Here is a 24220-nt window from a genome sequence, read left to right as displayed (position 1 = left end):
AAAGTACTCGAATTCGGATTCAAATTGGGATGGTGAAAAGCTCATACCATATCCAGTTTTTTTACACATAATCAGATTCATATATCCATCAAATCTGGATATTTGTCAAATTAGGTAGGAAAAAAAATCAAAACCATATCCGCATTCAATTATAATTGAATATCAATTTAGCTTACCAAATCCTACTAAACAGAGTTGGATTAAAATTCAATCCATTGACATCTCTAAGCAGCACACTAGAAGTATTCAATCAGATTGCGCCTGATCATCCCTCATTTCAAAAAGAGAAAAGGAAAATTGGCATTTAATGATCAATCGAGAAAATGACAACAATAGCTCTTGTTCACACTCTGTCTGACTGTCAAATATCAAACATAAGCGACAAACAGTAGATTGGGCCAAAGGTCGTTTATCATCCAGCAAAAATACGGCATCATTATTAACTAAGATTGAAAAAATAGAAGCGTATATCATGCAATTTCACTGAAAGAAAAGCAATAAATTTGCTATCTTTCGTTACCTCGAGACACCTTGACCAAACTGTGAGTCGGTGGCAAATTTAGGCAATAAAAAAGCAAAAGCCACACAAAGACAACATTTACCAAAGAAAACAGTAACTAAATAAATGATATTGGCTTTTCCAGGGCTGGACTCCGACTAGAGACCTAAAATCTAGGATAATCTTAGAACTCAAGCGCATGTTCACAATCTCATTTCTATCAAGATGCCCTTCAACCATCTGATGCTGTATTTGCTAAGATTAACTTGCATCCATCTATCTTTAAATATACCAGCCAAACAAGTGCCTTAGCCACCACTATCCTTGGCATAAGGTTGTCATATCAGCTCCAACCAAAGTCCAAAGAGAAGGCTGAGAGAGAGAGAGAGAGAGAGAAGAAAAGAATAATCTATGCGTGGGAAAATATTCAGACACCAAAATCTTTTGAGAAAGAAACAGAGAAAGACCAAATGCAACTACCATGATATGAATTAGAAAGATAAGGGTCAACAACATGTTGCATGAATTACATCTTATTACCCCCATAAAAGCAGAGATATCAAAATACCTACCAAACTATTAAAATTACAAGCCAGTCCTCGGGTTTCCAGCGTCAGCTGCTGCAACCCCCATTCCAGTTGCATGGACCATGGAAACTTCCAAGTCTGTTGGCTCCTTAGGTTTTACCACAGGGATGCTGCCAGCTGCACCTTTCTGTACAAGTTCATCAATCTTGCGGAACTGATAAGGCCACCTTGTATTGTATAAAAACTGGCGAAGATCAAATCTATTGTCTTCTGGTGAATAACTCTGCAGGAAACAATGTTGTCTTTCTTAATTTTCCATGATTAGTGAAAGCCTTACTTAAAAATTCAAGAATAGAAAAAATAGGCAAATGTTTGAGCACAACCTGAAAAAATTTAAGTCGAATGAAATAAACAAAATGAAACCATATGGAGTTAAAGACATTGGAGGGTTGAAGGAAAAAAAAGAATAAGAATTTCTATTCCAAAAGATATTAGTTTCCACATTTTAAAAATAAGTCAAGTCTCTTATATCTAAGCTGAATATACTTCATAGAATGCAAGCATAGACAATTGAATAATTAGTCAGTCAAGATCTACATCATGAAAATACCTCAGCATGATATGATGGCGTTAGGACAGTCATCTTATGCCGATTCATTGAGTAGTACTTAAAGAAGTGCTTGACCTTTGCCGCAACCTCAGAAGGAGTAAGCCTACCATGCCACGTGTGAACAAGGTTCTAAAACATAAAAAATAAAGCTATAAATAACAGACATTAACCAAATTATAATGCTATGAACACCTTTCCATCAGGTACAGATCCACTGCAATGGATACCACACCAAGTTAGTCCACAGGAGTACTTGATCCCTTGATGTTTGCTACAGTTGATCGATTCCATGTCATAAATGCATGTGTGTGCTTACATGTGCACACATAATAAGAAAAAACAATAAGATAATTTCATCTCTCAAACAATCTGAGTATAATAAGTAAAAATAATATTATTTAACTATGTCATCATAAGAAGGGTTGTTGCACAACCTAGATAATAAACTGTGATAACCTGAGTTTATGAGAGTAACCTGAAACATTGAGACAGGGCCACATCGGAAAATCTTTCTAAGCCGTCCATAGAATGATAACTCCTCATATGTCATGCCCATATCCACTTCATCTAACTGTGCCACAAAGACAGAACGTTAGACCATGAACTCACATTTTTTATTCAATCTTACTTATTGTCGAATTAGTTTTTTAAATAGAAAAAGCAAATTATTTCATTTCCATCAACTATCATGTTATCATGTCTTTGTATTTGTTGCGATCTGCATTGACAAGTTTAATGTAAATCCATCTACTAATTATGGGATCAGCTGATCCTTGATCTGCAACAATACAAATGTCATTCTAGTTGAAAACCATTTGAACAAACAGATGATAAAATAAAAACTATCCTGCATACAAAAAGTGTTTCCCTCTACCACAAAACAATATCATTGGATGTTCACAGGGCAATATAGATAAAGTTTGATACCAGTGGGGCCAATATGAGGCATATTGATAGCTTGCAAACCCATGCTTTTGAAATTCATTTGCAAGTAACTGATCTGCGGCTTGCACAGGTCAACAAATGAACCAGATAGGTCAATGTGTCCATGCAGTTAGATTAATCGCCTGTCTGAGTCAAGGCATCACTCAAGTTTATGTTCAGTCCAGGTTTGATCACATAAAGGGCATACAATATTGAACACAAGCATGGGCACATTTGATTGAAAATAAATTCCTCAGGCATGTGTGAAAAAATCAGACAAACAACTAAATAGTTGCTAAAACAGAAATCTGATGTATGCATCTTATAGGTACCATAAGTAGTGCAGGAATGTGTGAGAGCTTGCACTTTCCTCAGGCTATCTGGCTCTTCAGTTGCTACTTTCTCTTTTGTAAGCCCTCCATTTGAGGGCATTAATGCAGTTAGACTGTCACCTTCATCTGCAATTGAGTTTTGTCTGATGAAGATTTACTTCCAGCTCTTTGAGGACGAACATGAGAAAGCAATCACTAGAGACATATCTTTTTTTCTTATGCACATTATTGTAATTACAGATCTTAAGGAATTTTAATAAATTTTACTTCATATCTTTCATTGTTAACATAGTAAAAAATGAAATATATGAGTTTTTCATCAGTGGAAACTAATGAATAGTGAGGCCCACCATACTGCATCTTCATCCTTTTCTCTCACATTTTTACTTTGAGATGGCATCACTGGGGCTTGTATCATTTTAAGCTGCACATTGTAGGCATTCAAACTTACTTTATGTGAATGTATCACTCACCTAACATTCTAAGTAATGTACGGGCTGAGATTCTTACTAGTTTGGAAGTAAATAGAAGGGAATGGGCATGACTTGATGCACAGCCACCACAAGATGTTGCCCAGTTATCACAAGATTGTTAAATATGTGTATATGTTATTGTTCACATATATATAGTACATATATATATATATATATATGTGTGTGTGTGTGTGTTTCTTCTCTTGTAATAAGTAATACCCACTAGGGTTTCTTTTGCAATTCTGCATGTGTAATAGGTCCTGCCCATTAGGGGCAGATTTGATATTTTTTATTTCTTTTATTTTTCCTTTTTTGTCTTTCCTTTTTTATGTAAGGGCATTATGGTCTTTAGGCCATATACCTGTTGGGGCTCCACAACAGCTATATTTCTAGCTGTTGGGGCCTCCACAACAGCTATAATGGGCCCCCTTTAGTCCCTCTTTAGCCTAAAAGGACATCTTGTCCCCTTTGTGGGAATGCTTCTCTTGAGCATTTGTTAATATAATAAAATTATATGTTTTATGTCTTTGTGTTATGCCCATTAGTGGCTTGTGAGTTCTTGAGTGTTTGTTCTAGCCCTTAGTGGCTTATGTGCACCATCCCATAGTGGATTTGTGTGTGCACCTCTCTTTCTATTTCATTACAAAGATGTCATCCCTGATGGAGAACACTGAATACAACAAACAACAACAACAACAACTATGCCTTCATCCCAAAACAATTGGGGTCGGCGATATGAACCAACAAAGAAAATCATTCTGGGTCTTCCACATGAATCCTTCTCCTCCGATCATTTCTATCCAATGCCATGTTCTCGGTGAGGTTCAAAGCATTCATATCCTTTCTTATCATCTCCATCCAAGTCTTCTTAGGCCTACCCTGACCTCTTTTAACTAATATATTTTTCCATTTCACCATCCTTCTAATTGGAGCATCATTAGGCCTTCGCCGAATATGTCCAAGCCACCGTAAACGATTCTCTCTCATCTTATTTTCAATGGGTGCAACGCCTACCTTCTTACGCATCTCCTCGTTCTGAATCTTATCTTTTATTGTATTTCCACACATCCATCTAAGCATACGCATCTCAGCTACACTCATTTTTTGAATATGATGTCTTTTGGCAGCCCAACATTCCCTACCATATAGTAAAGCGGGCCTAATAGTCGTCCTATAAAACTTTCCCTTCAACCGCAATGGCATTCTACGATCGCACAACACTCCAGTTGCACTTTTTCATTTCATCCACCCAACCTTTATCCTATGATTTACATCTCCATCAATTTCTCCATACTTTTGAATGATAGATCCCAAATATTTGAAACAATCATCCACCGGTATTCGATGAATATTCGATGAAAATGACTGATGTATTTTATAATTTTATTATACAAGTTTATGTAATGAACTTTCATAACATTTATGTTTATGTAATGAAATTTACTTGATGTTAATGGCTTAATGCACATCTATGTTTAATTGATCTTAATGCTTAATTTTTTTTCCTATTGCATTTTTTTCTATTTTTCCTGATTTTTTAGTGTTTTTCTGTTTTTTTGTAATTTTGTAAATGTGTTTTTTCCTATATCTTATGATACAATATGATATAGTACGATATGCATGTCTTCCTTTCTGATACAGATTCCAAAACACTTTTTTCAACATTGGCATGCTGGAATTTTATTAGGCATCGTATTCTAAAGAACAGTGGAGACGTTTCATTTGGATTAAGGATCAGATACCTCATGAATCTTGGTTTGTTTATATCTTTATATAGCAGTTGCTAATAGGCTTCCAATTCTTGATAGACTTCAGAGAAGAGGTATATTTACGGCAAATGGATGCTACTTGTGTACAAGCTCGGAAGAAAATCATGATCATCTGCTTTTAAGTGTAATGTGGCTGTTAAAATCCATGGAAGGATGCTGTTAACAAGTTTGGAGTCAAGCGGGTTCTCAACTCAAATATTGGTTGCCAAATCAAGTGGTGGTTTTCCAAGAAATTCCAAGCTAGCTGGATGACTGGGAATCTTGCAAAGCTGTCTTCAATACTGTAATTTGGATATTATGATTTATTTGGAATAAAGTCGTGCATGATGACACAGGTTGGGAGATTGATAGCATTGAGGAAAATTTGGTTTTCCTATAAGGAAATTATATTGAAAATCAAGTGGCCATTGAACTAACTCCGGTTAAAATCTGGTTAAATGGACAACCAGTTATTGATCAATACATTGCTCCACCGTACGATTGTACTCGTTTGCAGTTAGCTGGTTGGGCGATGTCTTCTGGTAAAAGATTTGCTTTTGCAGTTCAGACACAGCAGTAGGTTCTATTCAAGGGTTTATGTTCAATTTCATTTTGACTGAAATAAAGTTTTTTCTTACGTTCCAAATCAAATCCAATCTACTAAGTTGCAGATTATTTCCAATTAGGAAATTGATGGCGTTTTAAAGACAGTTGGAAGGGCAAATGGAATAATTCATCTAGTATTTTGTCATGCCTATCCAAAATTTTGGATGTTTCTGTCTTTGTTAAGGGACCAGATTTGTTGATTTTTTATTTATTCTCTGTAGATATTGTGGTGGGGAATTTTATGTATTGGAAAAATAAGCCACCTGATCATCAGGCTGCTAGTGACTCTTTCCTCATGGATACTGTGTAAATGCCTTTTCAATGAACGGAAATTTTGGGGTAACCCCACAGCATTATTCATCAAAAAGGAAATGGGTAGGTGTGTATTATGCAGCTGTCAGAAGGTGTACTGTAGGTGTATACATGATTTGATACACAGAAGAGGATAGCTCAATACAAACACAAAACACAATCAAAATAACAAGTCTTTTTTCCTCGCTGACTGAGATCTTCAAAAGTATGTTTGAGTAAAATTCAAAATTATAAGCACAAGCATAATTAAGAAAAACTTCAGTCATTTAACAATAATGTCCACACACAACGCTTCCCTTAACACTTGTATGACACTTCAAACATGATAACAAAAACATTAATAAGGAATGGCTTGAGGAAAAGGTCCCCTCCCCCAGTTCATGAAATATGAAACCACAAATAATTAATCATGTCAGAAGTTTTATACGCTTTCCGAATAATGCATTACCCTTTCGTACTTAAGTGAAATGCCATGGGGAAATAGTAATAGTAACAATATCTTATAACCAGTCAAGAGAAAGACCTGGGAATAATTGGAACGGATAGGTTCCAACTCTGCAGTTGGAGGAGCTGCTTCGACTTCTGCCAAAGATGTATATCCAAGATTAACAGAAGCCCAGCGAAGGAATGCACGGAGATCCACTTTACTAATACTCCCAATTGGATTAATATCAGCCGAGCTACAATCATACTGCACCAGGAAATGAAAAATATCACACAAAAAACTCAATGACAGGAACAATGGAGACTCAATAAAGGAAAAAGAACGATGGAGACTTAATAAAGAAAAATACAACTGCCCCATCAAATGCATATTAGGGATGTATAACAAATGGTAGTAGAAATTCACACCTTGGTTAGGTACCCTCGCAATGCTTCATCAACATTTGAACTCCCAAGCACAAGATAAAAGCCAGATTTGTTATGAACCCAAGGCATGAGAGACGCTAGCATAAAAGATACGACCATTCTTACTCGAGCTTGAATATTTTGCAGTGCCAGGTTCTCCGTGTTTGAGCCACCATCAACCTTTAAAGAAGGCTTATGTTAATGCTGTGACCCAACTAGACTAGAAACAACACATTAAATGAAACACATTAATGTGCACACATGCAGAAAAGGAAAACAGACATGGACATGAAAGAAGTAAAGAATGTTATGGCCTGATAAGGGGTTGATTGACCCATGAAATACTCTAGCAACCACTAAAATCCATGTAGTCAAGAAAGAGCTCCAGCTTACCACTGGTTTAAGGTCGGGTATGGACTTGAATTGGACAGGGAAGAATAGAATAGTTTTGTAAGCAGTCTTTGGTTCTAGCTTCATAGCTGTCGCTGTTCTTGTATTTGGTTGTCCTACTTCCTTACTTTCTTAAGACAAGAGAGTGATACCTCATCATTTTTGGTAACGGTGTAATTCTTCCATCTTATTAATATACAATTTTCTTTCTTTAAAAAAAAAAACAGAAGACATGAGTTAGTTTATGGTCCAAATATCCTCTCTGTTGGCTTCTCCGTGTTCAATTATGACAACCCCATAGACACAGATGTCATCGATATGTTCAAAACACCATGGTCTTATATAATAGAAAAACAATTTATCATGATCTTTTCAAAATACCACCAATTTAAATATATTGCTTCATGATATTAACACGGTTTATCATGGTGTTTTCACAAGTTGTTTTTCAAACTTTTATACACCTAAAAATGATATTTTGAAAACTTTTCTAAAAATTAAGTTATTTTTCTTACACTGGATTGTTTATTATTATCATTTTTAAATCGAAAAAACTTCCTGAGCATTTCCCAAGATTTATAAGGAAATCCTAAATATCTTGAGAAACTGCCTCATTAAGATGTAACCAACACATTGATACTGGTGACTGGATGCGTACAGTAAGGAAAACACAGGGTGTTCTAGTTCTAGAGAAGCTGTTGTGAACAGGACCATAGTTTTGCAAGTTCAGGTCCTTTAGGCATGTCCTTAGTTCATTGAAACATGACATTACTAAAATTGGATTCAAATGGTACCAAAACTTGAGTTGGGTCAAAAAATCGCTGACAAAAGGCAGTCTTTAGCACAGGTTGAAGTTGAAATTTATTCGTCTGGATGATGTTGAAGAAAGTAGGGAGTACACGTATAGGCAAGGTATCCAAGGCAACCATGTCATATAAATGGACATATACCATTTTGCCAAGTTTCTGAACTGTTTCAAAGAGAGACTTCAAGAACCATCTTTTTAACAAACATCTCTTTTTTAGCTTATTCTAGCTCACATCAGTATCATTTTTAATAAAGAGAAGAAAATAAAAAGGAAATTGGAATCTCCTGTCAAATGATAGACTCAGTCAACAAATTACAACACTCATCAACAAGCGCTCACCATAAGCCCATAAAGGTAAGACAGAATGAACTTTTCATGTAAAGAGGACACCCCAAAAACTAAAAAGAAAAAAGAACTCAAAAATATAAAATATTCAGATTAGTACCTTATAACAGGGCCTCCTCCCAGAAAGTGTGTGAAACAAGGAGATCAATGCGGATATAACCATGTCAATCTTCATATCAATATGATATGAGCCAATTTCATCAGAGAGGACCTTTGCTCGCAGCCTAGTAGCCTCAGAACTGCATAGATGAAACAACTAAGTCTCAGAGGGCTCTTGTCTCATCCAAATCACAAGATAAACACTGGAGATCATGAGAAAAAAATTTCATGATCCACCTTAATTAGGAAGCTAGCCATTTGGAAAGCAGACACAGCACATGGAGAGAGAAAGAGATTTCCATCTGTTACATCCATGGTAACCTTGAAAAAAAAGAAGCGATACATTTGAAATGACCTCTTATTGGAAAATTATCACTCACAAAAAGGTAAGACGTGCAGCCATATGCACAGTAGTATGCAATTAAGACATGCAGCCATATGACCATCAGTATCAGTATGTCATCTATAACTATTGTAAATCAAATTAGATGAACTTGCTCAACTTGTAGTTACTATCTAGATATTATCTCTTAAAGAGTTAGTTATGTTTCAATAAAAGCAGATCGCTTAATTCATTGTATGAAAAAATATTTATTGATAAATCATGCATCTTATGTGCATTTCATCGATAATATCTCTCTCTCTCTCTCTATATATATATATATATATTAAGATTGTTGTTTGGTCCTTTGTGCTTAAACCCATTATAGGTTGTGTAAATGAATCCTAATGGGTTGTGATTTATGAGATTGTTCTCATTCATTATTATGTTCAATAAATATGCTTTAATTGCATGTTATATATATGTGTGTGTTTAATATTGATTATCTTGTTCACATTGTTGTATGCATGAATTTAATTAACTCCTCATTTCTTGAAGGATCTTTTGAATTGTTATATTTTATATGCATGTTGTCGTGTTTGCTTAGTATAGTTGATGATTTGTTATTTCATTTGAAGTGCTTTTCTAAAACTTTGAGATATTATTTATGCATGATTGTTTATCTCTTCTTGATAATTTATGTCTTTTAGTGATCAAATTCTCTTATGATTAATATTTATGTTTTCTTGAAAAATATGCTGATTTTTGGTATATGATTGTCTAAAATTTGATTTCATAAAAATTTATCTTTGAGGTATGCTCCTCTCATCATTCTTAATGATTGTCTAATGTTTCTAAAATCTTAAAATTATTGTTGTTTTGTTTTTATCTTTCTTAATGATTGTCTAATGTTTCTAAAATCTTAAAATTATTGCTGCTTTGTTTGAAAATTCTACTTGAGTATTATTCTTGTTCAAAATATATACTTGTTTTGAAACTTTATAACTATTTGGTTAAGATATCTTCTTTTGTGTAGTTGGAACCTTTGTTTTGTTCTCTCTGCAGCTTCTTAAAGATGATATGGGTTGAGAAAGAAATTTCATTTTTGATGCATCATGAAGATGAAGATAGTCGATGCAGGCATTTGGTGAAGATTATCATTGAAGACTTGGATCCTTCCTATTGATTCCTTTTGTATTTTCAAACTTCCGGTATATCACATCGTGAGTTTGAGGGGGAGTATTAAGTTGTATATATATATATATATATATATAGTTTCATATTGTACATATATATTTCTAATGATGTAATAGGTAATACCCTCTAGGGGTATTTTTGTCTTTTTTAATAGGTTGTGCCGATTAGGGGCACATCAATCCTTTTTCTTTTCTTGTATTTTTTTTGTTTTTGTTATTTTCTATGTCACATAGGTGTGGGTGCGGATACAGGTGAGGCGATGCAACACTTTAAAAAAACTTGGGTGCGAGGGTGCGGGGAGGGTATATATATAAATATAATTTTTAACAGTTTTAAGTTAAAACTATGTGCATGTTTGTGCATTTATGTATATATATAAAACTAGACTTGATTAGGTTTAATTGAACCTACTTTTGGATAAAAATGGACCTCAATGTGGTTGACTTCACCTGACATAAAGGAAGTCGTGCCCAAGTGTCACACCTGCATGGTTGTGGGTGCAGTGCCCTGTTAGAAGAGTTCATGTTATAATGATAACAAGTAATTTTACCCTTGTGTCCTCCTTTGTATCCTCCCCCATTATGTCCTCCATTGAATTTTCTTTCAAAGTGAGGTGATTTATAAGTTTTTACAAAATTTCCGGGTCTTGATACGGTAAGAACCTCGTCATTAGACTTGTGCATTCTAAGTCTTGTTTCTTCTTGACAAATTTGAATAAGAGCCTCACTTATAGAAGAAGTCGAAGTCCTATGAAACAAGGAAGACCTAACTTGCTCAAATTCTGATCGGAGACCATATAGAAAAGAGAAAAGGTTTTCTCTTTCAAGTTGTAATTTTCTCATCTCAATAGCCAAATCTTCTCATTTTGCTTCTAACATAACTAGTTCATCCCAAATGAATGTTTGGTATTATGTACCATAAAGGTCTCTTACACTTTTATCTCTTTGTTTGGTATTATGCACATTGCCTTGAAGATAATATAACCGAGACATATCTTTTTGAATGAATGTGCTCTTTAAGAAGATCCATGCATCACATGTCCTTTTAAATTTGATGATGTTAGTGGTGATCTTGAACTCCATGGTATTCATGAACCATGAAAGTATTTGAGCATTGCTAGCTTCTCGATCCTCCAACTTGTTTTGGTATTCTTGCAAAGCTTTCTCTTTTTGTCCTTCGGATAGAGCTTTGACTTGATCTCCTTTTCTTCTTGTTAATTTAAGTTGAGGTTTATTAGTAGCTCTACTAACAAACCCCCAAAGCTATTTACCTTTGATTGATTTTTCATTACGATAGCCCATATAAAATAGTTGCTTTCGTTAAGCTTGTAGGGGGTGATGGAGGCGAAATCTCTTTCTCCCATAACGAAGAAGGTTTGCGTTTGAAGACTAAAGATTGAAGATCACCACCACAAAGAGAGCAATCCCAAGATAATTTTCAACACTTCAAGAGCCATAAGCTCTGATACCATGTAATGAAACAAGATGTGCACAATCAGAATGCCAACAAAGGGCAAAACAAGTGCACAAATACAATATGATCTCTAATGGACCGATAACAATCTCATAAAAGAGATATACAAAAACACAAATTCCATGATAACACAATGGCACAACTTCCACACAAGCACAATGTAAAAAAACTAATTTTTATATAACGGCCAATAAGCTTAGAAAAGCTTGTATTACATAGAGTGGTATAGAGCCTCACGTATAATGAAAAGGAGGCAGTCCAACAGTCATATTGACTGACATACAAAAAACAGAAAATAAAAAAACAAAAAAGTCTCTACAGTCCCTATTGGACTGTACTATATTATATGTCATTAAATGACCAAAATACCCCTGATATATGTATATTGTATAAATATACGTATATCAGTTATGTATAAAAATATATACACTATATTTTAACAATGGAGACTTTCCATTTAGGTTCAAGGAGTGCCAACTTATCCCATAGAGAGGACAAAGTAGGGGTGGGCAACGGGTCGGGCCGCCTGATGGGCCAAGCCAACCCGGCCGACCATGGGTCGGGTTTAGGCCAAGATTTTAGGCCCGGACCAAAACTCGACCTGCTATATGCGTGGGCTGGGCCTGGGCCGGCCAACGGGCAACTGAGCAGGCATGATGGGCTTGAGTTATTTATTATTTTTTTAATAATATAAAAATTAACTATTTTCATAGTACCTTGGTAACTACTATTTACCTAATTAGTTATATTAATTTTATGAAAACTAGAAAGATAATTAATTGGATACATGGAAAGTTGAAAACTTATTAATTATTACTATTTACAAATGGATTTGGGTCGGGTCGGGCTGGACCCAACCCGCTTCACATTGGCCCATTGGGCCGGGCCATGGGTTGCTCTTCAAACCCGAGCCCATTAAGAATCGATCAATCTTTGTTCTAGGCCACACTTAAAGCCCGGTGGGCCAAGCTCTAAATGGGCCCAGGTCAGGCCAGGCTGGCTCGATGCCCACCCCTAGGACAAGGCACTAAAATAGTCCTAAACATTCATGACCTTTTGTTTAGTACTTCTAATCTTCAATTGCAAGAAATATTGTCTTGGTCCTTTTGGGGTTTTGGGTATACATACCCTTCATAAAGAACCATGCCTCATTTGCCTTTCTAAACTTGGCAATGTTAGCACAAGTCTTAATATCCACATTATTCATGAACCATGCTAAGATTTTAGCATGGTTGTTTTCTCAATCTTCTATCTTCATTTGATGTTCATAAATAGCTTTGGTTCGATCTTCTCTTTCAAGAGCCTTTTCTATGCCTCCTTCAAGTTTTGTGAGCTTCAGTAGAGGCTCGAGAGTAGTGCCCATCACGTACTCCTAAAGTTTTTCCTCTTTGAGGTGGTTCTCCATTACAACTGACCACATCATATAGTTAGTTCTATTGAGCTTAAAGGAGAGTTCACTCTTTGCTTCATGCTCCATGACGAGGATGATTGATCACCATGTTCCGAGGTCAAAGTACCCAAGAAGCTCTTATACTGAAACAAGCAGAAATGCAAAATACAATATGCTTAAGCACAAATACAAGTCCACTAAGGGACAACACAAATGCAAAGCCAATACAAAAGCACAAAAGTGCATACAAAGGCTTCAAAGAGCCAAACAAGAGACCAATATAAAAAAATATATTTATTCACTTAACAAATGCTTAGAAAAGCATTAAGATTACAAGGGGAAGTCCCCTATATATAAGCACAAAAGAGAGACAAAGGGGGCAGCCCAACTAGTCGTTGGGCTAGCCCCCAACGACTAGTTTGGCTGCTCCAACAATCATATGAATTACAAAATATAAAAAACAAAAAACAACAACAACAACTACGCCTTCATCCCAAAACAATTGGGGTCAGCGATATGAACCAAAAAAGAAATTCATTTTGAGTCTTCCACATGAATCCTTTTCCTCCAATCATTTATATCCAATGCCATGTCCTCGGTGAGGTTCAAAGCATTCATATCCTTTCCTATCATCTCCATCCAAGTCTTCCTAGGCCTACCCCGACCTCTTTTAACTAATATATTTTCCCATTTCTCCAACCTTCTAACTGGAGCATCATTAAGCCTTCGCCGAATATGTCCAAACCACCGTAAACGATTCTCTCGCATCTTATTTTCAATGGGTGCAATACCTACCTTCTTACGTATCTCCTCGTTCTGAATCTTATCTTTTATTGTATTTCCACACATCCATCTAAGCATCCGCATCTCAGCTACACTCATTTTTTGAATATGATGTCTCTTGGCAGCCCAACATTCCGTACCATATAGTAAAGCGGGTCTAATAGTCGTCCTAAAAAACAAAAAACAAAAAACAAAAGTACAAAACAGCCCCTACTAGGATGACCCTATTACAAAAGGGAAAATACCAAAATGTCCCTATATATATACACACACACATGAATATAGGGGAATGAAAACCTCCCCAATGGAAAATTTTTGGTATTTTTTTTCAAAATTCTGACCGTACAAATGTGTTCAGCATGATTGATTTACTATAAATCAACACTTGGATCATGAATTTTAGATAGAAAAAATGGTATTCGGAGCCTCAAAAGTTTATGAAAATTGTACGCCATTGATTTTGAAACTTATAAAAACCTATCCATGCATCAGAATCAAATGCTCCAAGAACTGATTCCGATAAAAACAAGCATATAGATCACATTTGCACGGCCAGAATTTTGAAAAAAACACCAAAAATCCAATAAAACGTCCATTGGGGAGGTTTGGGAGGGTTTTCCATTGGGGAGGTTTTCATTTCCCCATGAATATATATAACTATATTTTTATACAGATCTAACACAGATCACATTACCAAACATTTTAGAAGATGACATAAAATCATGATATCACTATTTTCAGTGTATTGCTAAAAAGTGCTAATCTTACCTGTTTTCTGTTCCCATGTAGACGGTATAAAAAATGCGCCTACTGAACTCTTTACTGTCATGAGGGAGCTCGCCATTATGGTATTGACCGACACGTATAGCATCAGCTTTAACTTGTTCATCTCCGTCCGCAATTGCTGCATGCATATGCAGTCATTGAGCTATAAGAGATATGGATAATAAATGTTTGCCAGCTGAGAAAGGTAACTATGGATTGCTCCCAACGAAAATTTTAACTATGAAAAACAGTAGGATAGAGTGTCATTGTAGAAGTGGCTAAAACTGACACAAGAAAGAATTAATGTCATAAAAAAAAGGAAAATAGAATGATTACCACATTTTCTGACTTGGGGAACCATCTCCCACTCCCGTTTTAACCTAGGTTGGGATTCACTTTCAAAGTTGGTACACAAGCCCTCAAAGCAATTCAACCAAAGAATTGAACATCTCATTTTTTTTTATCTTAGCCAGTTTCTAGGATATTCACATTTAGTGAGGGATTTGTTCTAAATGTAAAAATTGGTCTCACTAGATTCTACTAGCACATTGCAAAAGTACCCACCCCCTTAATAAGTTTTAAGTTGTGTTGCATAAGCCAATGCACTAATCCAAGAGAACGTGTCCCCTTGCTATATAATGCATGACGAAGTCTGGATATAAAGATAACAATGGTGAATGGTCTAGATAAACATGAGGATGTTAAATGCAAATATTCAGTGTACCTTTCATGATCAGCTGGCACATACATCCAATAATAGCTGCTACAGAAGAACTATCTGCTCCGCCTGAAAGTGGAAGCAAATATCCAGAAGCTCCACTCCTTCTCAAGTAGTCCCACAGCCAACAGCTAGGCCCTAAAGCTATCTCCTCCTCTGGCAAGTGGTACTTGACCTGCAAGGTCATAAAACTTTAGAACTTCGGATAGAAATGCAGAAAAAAGGCAACTTGCTGATAATTCTACACACAAGTTAGCCTTTGCTGGCAGAAAAAGAATTTTCAAAAAAATAAAATAGAATAAACAGAAAGGAGGTGTAGTCATTGCTGCAGTAAGGTTTGTTAACTATTTCCATGCACCTGGTTAGCATATTAAACAAACTTACCATAGAATTGACAAGTACTATCTTTTTCTTCTTTTTACTATCTTTGGGGTGTTTCTTTCATGCCCTTTGCTATGAAAGAGGCCCTTTTTCATAGGAAAGGAAGCCTCTTTCCCTAGAGGGGTAAAACAAACATCTTCGTAGGTTCTACATAATGAATGCAAAAAAACATCTTTCCTATCAAAGCCAGTTCACGCTTCCTCTCATGCTAAAGCACTTCCCTCCTGGGTTTCCCTCTCAAGAGAAAATGGTTTCGCTTGGGTGGGGATGCAACAAACGCCCCCTTCAAGTTCACAAATTTCCATAAGGTAGCATAATGGATTCCTTATATAGTAACTTTTCCTTTCAAAATAAAAAGTTGAGACAGCTTTTAAATTATTCAGTCTGACAATTATCATTAGAGATCTTGAACAATCATATCATCACTATGTCACAGGGGGCTAGCAGGGTGCCGCACCCGCGTCGACACGAGCACCGGGTGCGGTCAACACACCCAGGGTCATTTTGGTCCAATTTTCGAACTTAAAAAAATTGCCAAGAAAATTTTTTTGTCCTATATGTCACAGGGATTCTCCAACTAGGTGCCGCACCTGCACCCAATGCGGTCAACCTGACCCTGTGTGCAGTCAACGCACCCAGGGTCATTTATGTCCAACTTTATATATATATATATATATATATATATATATATATATATATATATATATATATATATATATAATTTTCTATATTTTTGCCGCACCCCCGCACCCATGTGACATAGTATCATCATGAAGCAAAAGAGAGAACAATGGTATATAGCAGAGAAGCAGAGATGGCAAGAAAGAATCTGGGCACGACTTTAGTGTAACCATACTTTCCTATTTTAATGAATGCATGCCTAAACAAGTTTTCATTCAGAGCTTGGTTTGGAACCAAGCATAGGTTGCCAGCACATCTATCCATATACATAAACTAGGCTTGGTTTATTACTCTTTACTATATCTATAAATGTAAAATTAACCTAGAGAAGTGCATTCATAAGTGAAAAGCTATTTGTGACCAAGAAATAGCTCACCTCAATTGGCAGCGAAGGAAATTCTTGGAAATTGAAAGTTTGGCAGAGTTTATAATGAACTGCCACAGAAGGAACCTTAGGCTTGTAACTTGCTTGATCTCGCAAACTACTGATTGCTCCTCGATAGCTAACTACCTGATTATTAAGACAGATCAAGAAATGAGTTGTTAGACTGTCGAGAAAATATTAAGGATAATAAATAACAGAACAATCACAGAAGGAAATCCATGCCAAAATGTTTTGGCCTGGAATATACACATGAATATCACATGTACTAACCAAGGTTTCTACTAAACCAAGGCAACATTTTGGATTGCATCCCTTAAAGAATTATAAGCATAGAATAAAGTTTTTTCAGATGGAGAGTTACAGGTGCAAATTAGTAAACTTCCCTTCAAGTTTTGGTGGGCATGCACCCACAAATTCACTTCTTCAATTAATAAAGTAATGATGAACTAAACCCATTTATAAGTTATTCTGGATGGACCATCGACAAATCAACAGAACAAACTAGAAACTCGGACATCATGACTGGATCATTTCATTATTTGATCATCAATTTCTGACACCCGCAAAAACATCCACACAATAGGGAAGAATCCAACACTCCTTCCTATGTAGTTGCTCCACATGGTGCCTTTTAAAACTCAATGGACAAAATCCTTAAATGCTGACATCTGGACCATGGAGGGATCATGCTGCAATGGAGTACTGGGTCAAAGGTCAGAACAAGTATCATTTTGAAGTTTGTGTCTGTGGATTGAGGGATTTAAGGGACGTAATCTTGCATTAGTGGAACCAGCCATCTGAAGGCAAATAGGTGGGATTTAGACTGATGGTTAAGTTCAGATTTCTCAAAAGTAAGATGAAAGGATGATTGAAGGAGCATAGAGAATATAGTTTTCGCCTCATGAACACTTAAAAAGTGAAGCTCAGGGAATTTCAACTACAAAGGCGCAACGATGATGGATTGACAGAAATGCGGGGGTTGCATTCTCACATCAGTGACCTGATTTCACAAACTCAACGGCGTATCCATGAAGAAATCTGTTGGAGACAAAGATGACATGAAGAAATCTGTTGGAAATATTTTTAAAGGTTCCAATGCTTTTGATTTTCAAATTAGTTCCATCGATAGAAACAATATGAACTATAAAAGGGTTTAGTGCATTCAGATAAGAGAGATTCTAGAGGAGGCACCGAAATCAAGTATCGAAAACGTATCGGGAGGAGAGGATGTGGAGACGGTGACACTAAAAGTAAGTTGAAGATGTCTTAAGGAATTGTTGAAGTGCTTCCGTTAATTGGTTGATGGTATCCTTAAGGTCTCCTCCTTTCTTGTTTGCTTCTTCACCATTTTTGGATGATTCTTTAACAGTTGCCACCTTCTTCTTAAGCTTGAGACATTCTGGTTTGATATGTCCTGGTTCATTACAAAATGGCATATTATTCTCCTCACTCTACCATTGTTATTCCTCCCAAAATGAAGTCTATATGTTTTGACATAGTTGTTGGGTCTTGACACGACAAGGACTTCCTCACTTCCTTTGTTCATGCCAAGTCAAGTTTCAGCTTGGTATACCTCGACAAGGGCCTCGTTAAGTGAGATAGTAGTAATCCTATGCAAAATTGAGGACCTAATTTGCTCAAACTTGGGTCTCAACCTGAATAAGAACATAAAGAGTTGTTCCTTTTCCAATTACTTTCGCCTCATTTCAATGCACGTGCCTTCCCATTTAGGCTCAAGCAAGGCCAACTCATCTCAAAGAGGAGAGAGAGTTTCATAGTAATCTCTCACACTCTTATCTCCTTGTTTTATAGTTTGAACCTTCTCTTGAAGGAAATATTGTCGTGCCAAGTCTTTTTGCATGAACATGTTTTTTAGAAAGATCCATGCATCACAAGCTTTTTTAAACTTCACAATGTTGGTGGCTATCTTAAATTTCATGCTATTTAGGAACCAAGATAGGATTTGAGCGTTCTCGACTTCCTAATCCTCCACCTTAATATGATGTTTTTTAAGAATTTTTTCTCTTTCTTCATCATCAAGGGCTTTGATTTGATCTCCATCTTTTTTGGTGAGTATGAGATGTGGCTCACATGTAGTGACACTTTCGTACCCCTATAGTTTTTTGCCTTTAAGATGGTTCTCCATAGCAGCGGCCCACATTAGGTAATTTGAGTCATTTAGCTTGAATGTGACCACCGTCATGAGTTCTTTTTTGCCTATCTTTGGAGAGAAGAAATGAACTATCACGAACAAGTGTGGAGGAGAGAAATGAAGTATCACGAACAAATGCTTGAGGAAGATCCCTTCTTTGCCACAACCACGAACTTTGGAGAAGTATCACGCGATCCCAAGAGCCTATGGCTCTGATACCATGTAATGAAAGAAAGAGAAATACAAAAAGAGCCACCAAGGGCATACAAGAGTCAAAAGAGAGTGCTCAAACACAAGTCCACAAAGGGACAATACGCAAGCTAATCAATAGCAAATATAAAAGTTCACAATAGCAAATACAAGAACACACACTTAAAAATAATATGATCATTATTATGAGAAAATGCTTAAGAAAAAGCATTAATACAAGAGGGGATTTAACCCCCTTTATATAGGCTATACAAGACTCAAAAGAGTAGTTGGGATGCTCCCAACAGCTATAATTATAGCAGTTGGGGAGGTCCCAACACTCCCAACGACTATATTGGATAAAGTCCAATATACCCTCATGCAAGAGGGAAAAGACAGAATAAAAAATAAAATGAAAAAATATACACAAAGACAAAACTGCCCCTAATAGGCAGTACCTATTACATACATGTAAAAAGACTAAAATGTCCCTACATGGGCAAAACCTATTACAATGAGAAACAGTCAAATATATATATATATATATATATATATATATAAGTGAATTTATATCAATACATCTTAACAGGCCTACCTTTTCTATTGTTCGAACAATTAGAGGACTGAGACTGGGTGATACCTCGCCATCTACCCCTTAAGATTGATTATATTCTGATCTTTAATTAACAGATATATTCCTTTCTTCTTAAAAAAAAAAATTTGCTTCCAGTGCCTTGAACTGGGAACAACTCGAAATACGATAAAAAAAAAAAGGCTTCAAGGGAAGGAACAACACACATATTTTTCACTATGAACAGAAGAAAGTGAAAAGAGCAACAGCAATAATATAAATGAGAGAGGAAAGCTCACAGCATCCAAATCAACTTGTGCAAATAAAACCTCTACATCCTTAAGTGAAAACTGGGAACCTTGGGCAACAACATCTCCATTCACAGCAACACAAGAACATCCATCTGCCTCAGGGAAACACCAAAATCATCATATTGAAGAATGCATACGAGCCTGAATGCTCAGGGTAAGTGTAAAGATTATAGAAAATGGAGACATTCAGCATTGAACACAATTCACAGAATGCAACAAATGCCAACACACAAATCTAGAAAAGCAAAAAGGAAAAAAGAATAAATGTCAAACCATAGTAAAGCCGGCCACCATCACACCCTTTATGATTGCTATATATATAAACACCGCCACATACAAATGTAGCATTCTTGATCCGGTCCATTCGGATGTTTAGCTTTCTCAATTGGTGATGACTACCACTTGCATTAACAAAGACTTCAACACCATTCAACGCAAGCTCAATTCGGGGTGCATCTGGAGTAAAAAGTTCCTCACATGTTTCAGCAGCAACCACTCTGATGAGAAAAGACAAATCAGAATGACTTACTAGTGTGGAAGTTAAGGACTCATGCTTGTCAAAAGCAAGAATATACACAGTTCTTTGCTTCAAAAACTCAAAATAATTAACTCACTGGATATATTCACGCCTTTTGACATATGTATATTTCATCATTCATTGCTTATGGCAATGTACAGAAAAAATCCTAAAAAGAAGACTGAGTCTACTGAGAGGACTGTGACCTTCATGAATCAGCCAAATCAATTAAGGCTCTCTTTGGGAGCTGGCGTTGGAGGGGAGATAAGAGAGCTGATGGGAGTGGAGAGGAAAATGGATGATGAGAGTTGAGTTGTCAACTACATCTTTTTTAGGATGTAGTTGAAATGGGGATATGGGAGACCATCTCCACCCTCCTCTTCACTCCCATCTCACAAATCTGGGTTACCAAAAAAAATGGGGGAATAGAGGATACAATGAATCCCTATTTCCCTCCCATCTCCATCTCAAATATGGCATCCAAACAGAGCATAAAGGCAAAAACCATTACATGTGAAACATTATTGAGTTGCAAAGTTGAAATCTAAAACTTCCGGCCATTGTATGAAATAATCTAAAAAAGTGGATGTGTGACTCTGCAGGAGATTCTCTGTATAACCAATGCCATGAGACAAACAGTGATTGCTTCAGATAGGGGGTTGCTAAGTTTGCCAGATGCAAAAATTTAAAATGAAAAATTGACATGGTGGCCCTTGTCAATGTTGCAGATTTTTGTACTAAGTAGAAGCAGGAAGCAAACTACAACAAAACCAAACTTTACCGGAACTAATCATACATGCGATACAGAAATACATTAACAAGCAGATTAAAAAGCATACAGATTTCTCTGTGTCTGAAAGTTTAAAGTGCTGAAGACAAGAGGCTTACGTGTCTGAGAATGTCAGATACCCATAACCAAAGGGAACTGTTTTTTGTGAAGTAATCTCATAGACATTGTGCGGGAGTTGAAAATCAATCAACTGGCCTCTATGCTTCCATGCTGAAAACCATCTTGGTTCCCTGTAATTTCCATCACCAGCAAGGCACATCTTTGGTCGAATCAAAAGGATCTTCCGGTCTAAACAGAATATTTGGCAGTTGTAAAGGGTGCTTCCTTCTCTAACTGGCATGCCGATACTACATAAAATGCCTTCCGTCCATTCTCCTGACAGAAGATCTGCCAAACAATCCCACCTACATTCATCATCAGTTCACTTTTTATAAACGAAAACACCAAAAATAATATCTAACTTAATAAGAAAGATTGCAATCCAGAAGCAACATTATGAAATTGGAAATGGCAACGAACAAAGACCAAAGTTCTTTAGCCTAATACTGAATTGTTACTGTGGATAGTGAATGACAAAACGCAAATGCGCATGCAGTTCATCTAATATAAGCAAGTAAAAACAAATGTCAATTAACTTTATGTGAAATTAAAAGAATTTAGGTTCAGATCATGAATTAGTCCCAAAAGGATTACATGAATTCCTTCACACATAAGCAGAAACTTCAAAAAAGAACAAAACCGTGTAAAATCCAACTGAAATTCTGAAATTCTACTCCATTTAACATATGAATTTAATTTCTTTAACAAACGAAATTAAACCCCTAGCATGCATAAATCAAATTAAAAAGAAAAAATAACTGGAAAAGAAAATTGTCTTTTTTCAAATTATCAATTCCAAATGAACGTGATAATAAATTTGTATCAGTTGCCCGATTTCAAAAAAATAAATCAAGCAGTAATAGAAAGTTCAGCAAACCAAACAAAATTAAGGAATCCTACTTTGTCTGAAGACATCTTTTCAACCCTTTTCTAGAGCTATTTCCTAACTTGAAAAAAGAAATAACGAAAGGAATCTAAAGAGAGAAAAAGTAAACCCAACATGGAAAAACAAAAAGAGCAGAACATAAAGCTCAACGATCACAAAGAACAGAAAAGGAAAGGAAGGAACTTATACTTTGTAAAAACAACGTATTCAACGATTTCCAAACCATACCGATTATGTAACATGCAAAAATCCACAAACCAATCCGAAATTAAAAGAGGCTCCCGATTCGAGCACAGATAGCAAAAGTTTACATCCTCAATCCGAATTGATTCAAAGATAGAACAGAAGCACCGGAATGGACAACTGCAAACCTCATCAAACTAAACCGAAATTACAAAAATCCTCCTTCGACGTGAATCAGCAAATTGAGTCCTCGACCAAACTAAACCAATTCACTACAACATAAAAACCACAAACAATTCCCAACAAATCGAAAAGGAAAAAAAATCATCTCATGCAACAAAAACAAAGAACTTCCATTCCTTCCAAGACGAAACTCACTCTAAGAAAACACACACCGACGATTCTAAACGAAGAACGAACGATCGATTAGAAGACAAATCGAACTGCAAAAAACTCACTCTAAGAAAACACACACCGACGATTCTAAACGAAGAAGAACGAACGATCGATTAGAAGACAAATCGAACTGCAAAAGAATTGAATCCACCTGACAAAGGGCTAAAGAATCGAATTCGTCAAAAAAAAAAGAGAAAGTAAAAAACAAAAGGAAATGAACTCGCAATCGAAGAATTTACTTCTTCATGCCACAACAAAAAGAAACAAAGCGAACTTCGGATCAGGATTCTAAGACGGCTTCCGATGAACTAAAAGTCGACTAATTAAGTGAAAAAAAAGGAAAATCACAGAGGGTGAATTTTACGCGTGGGCGTGGGTATCAGGCTCCAAGAAATGATCCTCGCAACCGTAGCCGGTGATCTCGAGCTCGGGGCCGACCCTGACCCTCGCACCCATCTCCTTCGCCCTAGCGATCGACTCCTTCACGTTTCGCAGGTTCAGGTCGAAGTCCATCGCCCACTGGTTCAGGCTGCACGTCGCTACCTTCAGGAGCCTCATCCTTCCTTACTCACTCCAAACACAGAACCCTCACAGACAGAGAAGAAGAAGAAGAATTTAGGATATCGCCGCCTTCGTCTTCTTCGGATTTTTATTGGGCGGGAATTAAGCAGAAAGTTCCAAAAGAAGCAGAAAGTGGCGTAACGGAAATGCGGCCAGAAATGCGAGAGGAGCAAGAGGGTTAAAAACAGAAGTTGATTTATTAACGCGTTAATACATGGACGTCAATGAACCGGAATTTATTCTTTGACGAACCCATATTTTAAAAATTACAAAAGTGCCACTTCTTTTTATATAATCACTTAAAAGTGCCACTTACATGTCATCTTTATAATATGCTCAATAACTAAATACTTACCATTTTATTAGGTAACGATCAAATTGTAATAAAACTCTCTTTCTCTATTAGTCCCATATTAAAAACAAAAGAACAAGTAGTGACCATTTAGTTAAGGAACTATTCAAATGGGAAAACATGTTTTATATATATATATATATATATAACTGAAATATGTAAATCAGAATAATATGTAAACTGATATGCACCGATATTTTCATTAAGTTCTTTTTTATTTTCTTCTAAAATTTCACCTCACGGATGTAGTCTAGATGCTTGGTTTTATAGAATCAAACTCTTAGATCATCCGATTAAGATATATAAGAAGAATCTTTCAAGACTTCAAAATCAAGGGAGATTAGATTTTTTATAAATATTAAAACATGCAAAAATCACATTTTTTTATTCGATTTCAATGATCCAATAGTCAATTCCAAGCAAATGGACCACGCAGAATGCATCTGCAAGGTTAGATTTACAAAAAAAGAAAACTGATGAAAATCTCGGTTTATACTAGTTTACATATTTTGTTGGTTTACATAATTCAGTTTATATATATATATATATATATATTATCTTTTTTAGAAAAAAATGCATCAGACACAAGCTAGAGG

General features: G+C 36.1%; 1 protein-coding gene across 1 annotated transcript; it reads right to left on the bottom strand.

Annotated features, from left to right (window-relative positions):
* Positions 1 to 959: 959 nt before the first annotated feature.
* Positions 960 to 23444, bottom strand: LOC149831286 (glutamine-dependent NAD(+) synthetase-like). The gene is made up of 13 exons (XM_090013797.1): positions 23076 to 23444; positions 21246 to 21551; positions 20114 to 20337; positions 19829 to 19932; positions 16609 to 16743; positions 15177 to 15345; positions 14456 to 14591; positions 8524 to 8662; positions 6884 to 7060; positions 6555 to 6722; positions 2112 to 2207; positions 1637 to 1765; positions 960 to 1309 (listed from the first exon to the last, which is right to left on the bottom strand). Exons 1-13 carry the CDS (start codon positions 23267 to 23269, stop codon positions 1085 to 1087), a joined length of 2202 nt encoding a protein of 733 aa, XP_089869923.1. The 5' UTR covers positions 23270 to 23444; the 3' UTR covers positions 960 to 1084.
* Between the last annotated feature and the right edge of the window lie 776 nt (positions 23445 to 24220).

This window comes from Nuphar pumila, chromosome 7 (assembly GCF_984573655.1).
Source record: "Nuphar pumila chromosome 7, dmNupPumi1.hap1.1, whole genome shotgun sequence".
Classification (NCBI taxonomy): Eukaryota; Viridiplantae; Streptophyta; class Magnoliopsida; order Nymphaeales; family Nymphaeaceae; genus Nuphar; species Nuphar pumila.
The sequence above is the reverse complement of the archived record's forward strand: the minus strand, read 5'-3'. Positions and strand labels throughout refer to the sequence as shown.

Bases quoted from the DNA above. Each gene is read 5' to 3' on its own strand.
- LOC149831286 (XM_090013797.1), bottom strand. From the start codon at position 23,269: ATGAGGCTCCTGAAGGTAGCGACGTGCAGCCTGAACCAGTGGGCGATG. The intron at 20,338-21,245 runs GTAAGCCTCTTG...TTTTCTCATCAG, and splicing joins TATCTGACATTCTCAGACAC to AGTGGTTGCTGCTGAAACAT. The intron at 16,744-19,828 runs GTGAGCTTTCCT...CTTAATAATCAG, and splicing joins CACAAGTTGATTTGGATGCT to GTAGTTAGCTATCGAGGAGC.